Source organism: Hypanus sabinus, chromosome 7 (assembly GCF_030144855.1).
Source record: "Hypanus sabinus isolate sHypSab1 chromosome 7, sHypSab1.hap1, whole genome shotgun sequence".
In the NCBI taxonomy this organism is placed as follows: Eukaryota; Metazoa; Chordata; class Chondrichthyes; order Myliobatiformes; family Dasyatidae; genus Hypanus; species Hypanus sabinus.
This window is the reverse complement of record NC_082712.1, coordinates 39,312,590-39,318,610: the sequence shown is the minus strand read 5'-3', so window position 1 is coordinate 39,318,610 and position 6,021 is coordinate 39,312,590. Positions and strand designations below refer to the sequence as shown.

Below are 6,021 nucleotides of genomic sequence, written 5' to 3'. Positions count from 1 at the left end.
AGAGATAAATATTTAATGAATATACTGTTGGTAGCTGGTCAAAAGACTCTTACTAGGAAATGGTTATCACAGGAGAGCCCAACTTTAAATACATGGATGGAAATTACAATGGACATTTACAAGATGGAGAAGATAACAGCATCTGTTAATCATAAGCTGGAACAATTTGATTCATACTGGGAAAAATGGTTGAACTACATAATGCCTCATAGGCCTGATTTTATTCTCACAAATCAATGAATCTGTTGTTTAAAAAAAAAGATCACTCCCTACTGTAAGTACTGCGTCCAGTTCTGGTCGCCTCACTACAGGAAGGATGTGGAAGCATTGGAAAGGGTACAGAGGAGATTTACCAGGATGCTGCCTGGTTTAGAGAATATGGATTATGATCAGAGATTAAGGAAGCTAGGGCTTTACTCTTTGGAGAGGAGGATGAGAGGAGACATGATAGAGGTGTACAAGATATTAAGAGGAATAGACAGTGGACAGCCAGCACCTCTTCCCCAGGGCACCACTGCTCAGTACAAGAGGACATGGTTTTAAGGTAAGGGGAGGGAAGTTCAAGGGGGATATTAGAAGAAGGTTTTTCACTCAGAGAGTGGTTGGTGCGTGGAATGCACTGCCTGAGTCAGTGGTGGGGGCAGACATACTAGTGAAGTTTAAGAGACTACTAGACAAGTATATGGAGGAATTTAAGGTGGGGGTTTATATGTGAGGCAGGGTTTGAGGGTCAGCACAACATTGTGGGCTGAAGGACCTGTACTATTCTAAGTTCTACTTGTACATAGTTCTTTTGCTTGTTTTTCCTTTCCACTCTTCTATAAATGTATACCTCAGATAAATACTTTGTGGAGATTTGTGATATATATGATTATATGATATATATGTACAATGTCTGAAATACCTTATGGAAATGTTTGTTTGATGATGAACTTCAATAAAAAAATTAATTATAAAAAAAAAGAAATTGTTCGGTGATAGTCTCCTGTACTAACTGATCGGTGTAGTGTCCCATGTGGCTATTTTCCTTGATTAGATTTTGTTCTTTAAGAGTTGTGCCAAATAAGTGACTGTCCCAAATGAAATCCACTGTATATGCATTTCCTTGGGATCTAATAGCTTTCAAAATGTGTTTGAAATTAGTTTAAATGCTCTAAGTTAAACAGTATATATTAGAGGATTCCAGTTAATTGGGACACTTTGGGAGCAGTACATTTTGGTCCAATTAAACTGCTGTCCCAGTTAGCCAAGACTGCTTGAAAATAGTTTTAAAAAGGTAAACTGCTGTTTAAATAACAAATGATGTATTTAAATGAACAGAACAGATTTGAGCACTACCAATATTACTTACAGTACTATAAAACTATTAGTTCTTATTAGTTAATCGCCAAAGGAATCCATAGTGTATGGTGCCATGTTATTTTGACTAAATAAACAAACTAAGTGCAGATAATGAGCTACCTTCATTGCCAAAAGTAGCTGCTTTTTGAACACAGACATGCACAACTGATGCTATTTAAACACCCCACTCTAAGCACAATGTAGTGTGTAATAGCCACACAAGTGCAAGCAATTGATACTAGTTAGAAACAAAGGAAATCCTGACTATTTTCTCAATTAGTTTTTGTTTTTTTAAAAAAAGTTGTTGTAAATAAGTGGCTGCCTCGATTATCCACAATCCACTGCATATGAAAGTGGTTACTGGAGAACCATATGTCAGTGATTGTCAGTATGGTAATTTGAAAAGAACGGTCTTGCATTGAGATAGTGCCTTTCACAAACTTGCTCTAAGTATTTAACAGTCAAAATAATTTAAATGTCACTTCTATTAAGTGTAGCAGCTAAAAACATGGGTCTTCCCTAAGCATTATCTATATGACAATGTACACTTAATATTGCACTCGTCTACTGTACCCTCATTCTTCTGCCTTGAGGTAACCGAACCAAAGCAGGTATTTGTTTGGCTGCTTACATCGAACTCTTATTTGACTATTTCACATGCTGTATATTTTAATAAATATTTTAATAAATTAAAGATTAAATTAGCTTTATTAGTTACATGTATACTGAAACATACAGTGAAGTGCATTGTTTGCATCGATAACCAACACAGTATGAGGATGTGCTGGGGGCCATCCACAAGTGTCACCATTCTTCTGGCACCAGCATAGCAGGCCCAAAACTTACTAAACAGAATCCATACATCTTTTTGGAATGTACAAACTCCTTACAGGCAAGGAGCTGCAACGGAATCCAGATCACAGGCACTGTAAATGCATTATGCTAACTGCTGTGTCACTGTGCCACCCTGATATCGTGTAACAATTGTTAATCAATAAACAATTAGATTGAAGACAATTCACCATACGAAGCTTTATTAATTTGAACATTTAATTTTATCATAAACATAGCTGGAAAGCAAGCTTTTAGATTTTATTAATTCAACATGTGGATATAAATTAGTGCTACTGGGAATTACTGGTTTGAAAAATTAAGTTGTGTAGTTAGTGTGAACGATAATGAGAATCTGCTTGGTTAGAAAGTTCATTATGAGCACAAGGATAGATATTTGATTATATATATTCTTCCCTATAGACAATTTCAGATTTTGTTACATAATCCCATGCATATCGCAATTTATCACACAAAATTATGTAGGTCTATGCAGAAAAATAAACTTTGGATCACAATTTCATAAAACTTATTTGTGTGATGTTTTCCAGTGACCAATAGTGAGCAGAATGGGTGTAAAAACACTCAGTTTAGAGGGAATAAATTCATACTAATTTTGATTCTTTTAGAATTCTAAATTTGAGGTATGCTGTGCTATGAAGACTACAATAATGATCTGCATTTTTAGCTTTAATGGGTTAAAATTGTGCTTTTATGAACATTTTTCCATTCTTGCAGGAAAGACCCACATTGGGAAGTCGGTGTTTCGCATTTAGCAGTCAATTTCACAAGCGTTTGGAGGTTTAAAGGGGAGGAATAATATGGAACAACCACCACAAAAAAAAATCACGTTCTTATTCTAACAGGTTTTCTACAACTACAATGCTCCTTCCACCTAAGCCACTTACTCTGCTGGTATCTAATTGTAAAAGGTGCATTGAGACACATATCAGGAGAGATTCTTACTTGTGGTATGCCTACTGTAAAAACAGGAAACAAAAAATAAAAGCTGATAAAATAAGACATGAGAAATGAAGGATACCTGCAAATGGTAGTGTTGATTTTTTTTTAGAGTTGTTGCTTTAGATACAATTTGCAATTACAGCAAGCTGCCCTAATTCTCCAAATCCCTTTTTAAAAAAAATCCTATTCAAACTCATGCTGAACTACTAGAAATTCTAAGTAGGAAGTAACCTATACAGAATAACATAATCACAACATTGTTTTTCATAACTGTTTACTACCTGTGTAATTCATTCAAAGCCAAAATCCAGGAGTTAGTTTGACACACTGGAGCCAATTTTGGAAAACTAATTTTAGAAAAATTGCATGGGAAGTTTTTAGCCTGCTTCAAATGTGTGCAAACAATAAGCTTGCCAAATAAGATTTATTCTGGATCACTGACTAGTTTCTGGTGGAAACTTCCACTTTTCCCCATTAATTTTGCCTGCATTTTTAGCTAAATTTCTCTTCTGAGCACCTCAAATTTTAAATTGCTTCTACTCTACTATCCATAAGCATTCTTCTGAGCTCCTTCAACCTTCTGTCCATATCTCCCTAATCTCCTTATGTGCTTAGTGTCAGGTTTTGTTAATGCTCCTGCAAAGCACCTTGCAATGTTATGCAACATTTCAGAAGGTGCTATATATGTTACTTCATCATTAGTAGAGACTTTAGTATGGCTTTTTCCAGCAACTACCTTCTCACCTTAGTAAAAGAAAATGTATTAAAGATTGTCAATGATGATAAATGTATTCCTTTCATCATGTTCTGGTGGATGCACGAATGTGGCGGACCTACAGGGAGACAAAATAAGCTTAAGTTAAATCCTTGAAATGGATCATACTGGAAAAGGTCTGCAGATTGTTGTATAAATGGGGATAGCTTTCCTCAATGCAATTAGGGATGCATCTAGTCTATTCCAGATCAATAATGGCCAGCATGCAAACAATGTTATGATTCCTCTACATTAAATTAAAAGTGCATCTTTACAAGAGGCCTTTCAGGCTACTTACGGAAATGAATTACAGAGCAATTTTAAACCTGATTGGGAACTTGGAGTATAGGAATTGTTTTTCAGGGCCAATCCTGATCTTTCGTCCTCCCATAATTTCATTTCGAAGTTCAAGTCTTAACACTCCTCAATGGAAGTAGATAATACTGATAAATACGCCATCATAAATATGTTGAATGCAGCCTCTACTGAGGCAGTGGTAGTATTTTAAATTTGTATGTGGGCTTTGCACTAAACAGAGGGAAAAACTTTGGTCCAGGACTGACACAAAACTTTGAAGATTTTAGTGATACAACTTTTGTTTTGGCTCTTTTAGGTCACAAGTTTGGGAATTATGACAAACTTAGCAGGTTACTAGCAATACCCATCAGAACAGCAGTCACAAAGGTATGTCATTAAGTGGAAAAGTACATCCCAAAAAAAGATGCAGATGCTAGAAATCCAAATAAAATCAGATTATTAACGCCATCCAGCAGTTCAGGAATTACTAGACATTACTAGTGCTTCAGACTGAAGGGCATTCTGATGCAAGGACACTTTCTTGGTGTTATTATTTTCTGTATTTTATATTCTCTAGGCAATTGAACTTGCAGATGATAGGAAGTCAGAGAAGCATGTTCAGCCTCTGACCTGCCTTTGCATCTACAGTATTCAGCAGGCTCACTCAAGTTTCTGGTCAATAGTAATCGAATATAGCAGGGTACCAGTGACCAGTGGATATTAAAAGCAAAATGGTTAACTACTTGATTAAGATGGTTATTGCCCCAACTGAAATGCCAAGTAACATTCATAATAGATACAAGTTCTACCTGAATTGCCTAAGCTTTGATAAATAAAGGCATAAGCTAGTTCATTATCTGAGCAGTCTTAATATAACAGAATACCATGCCATCATTAACAAACATTCCCACTTCTAACTTCATGAAACAAGAATACCAATTAGAAGACCACTGGACCCAAATGCTATCTGAATCCCTGCAGCCAAATCATGGGGGTTGGTAATTGGCTTCCAACTTCCATGACAAATTAACTTTAAAACATAATAACTAATAGTGCAAGTTAAACCCACCCTCTGTCCAAAATGATGCTGGAATTACGGTACTCCTTTTCACCTGGGTGCCCATAGCCTTCACCTTTCCCACTTATTCTCCTGAAGATATTCAGAGCTCCAATGAGGTGTCAAATTACATAAAGTATTCCAGTACAGTATTGAAACAACAACTCTGATTCAGCATCACCTACAGTAGTTTCAATATCCTTATTCATAAAGCCTCCAACTGGCAAGATGAAATAAGCAGTAGAATAGATACCGAGCTATCAAGGAGACAGATTTTAAAGAAGAGTCCTGGAGCGGGAGAGGCAAAATGGAGAGGATAATCAATAGTAGGAAGTTGGAAGAGTCAGACATCAGGATTGTTGAGTTTGAGGAGCTCAGAGAGAAAAATGGTCGTTCTCAAAAGAAATTAAGTATTAATTAGAATTTTAAACCACTCACAATTGCCTAGGTTATTTCCCTAACTTAATGAAATATTGTAATTTAAAGAGTCAAATTATTCTCATCCTAATTATCCAACATATTAAATGAACTTCTCAGAAAAAGGAACCTCACATATGCATTGTAACAAATGTAAAGATTAGTTAAGGCCAATGTAAAAAAAAAACAATTGAGATCTGTCAATTAAGAAATATCCAAGTCAGGCTAGTACTTTTATAATTAAATGGAATTCTGTTAAAGATCAGCAAAGTAGTGCAATGTGACAAAACCTGGCCAGAAAGAAAAACAAATTTATTATGACAGACATCACTGTAAAAATTGTACATAATACAAAAAATAT

General features: G+C 35.6%; 1 protein-coding gene across 2 annotated transcripts in view; it reads right to left on the bottom strand.

The window, feature by feature from the left end:
• Positions 1 to 2,358: 2,358 nt before the first annotated feature.
• fam169ab (family with sequence similarity 169 member Ab) overlaps positions 2,359 to 6,021 on the bottom strand; it is a 102,136-nt gene continuing 98,473 nt past the window's right edge. For both annotated transcript variants that reach the window (XM_059974542.1, XM_059974543.1), the window contains exon 14: positions 2,359 to 3,968. In XM_059974542.1, the coding sequence (XP_059830525.1) occupies positions 3,936 to 3,968 (33 nt within the window). In that variant the 3' untranslated portion in view covers positions 2,359 to 3,935. The remainder of the gene's footprint in view (positions 3,969 to 6,021) is intronic.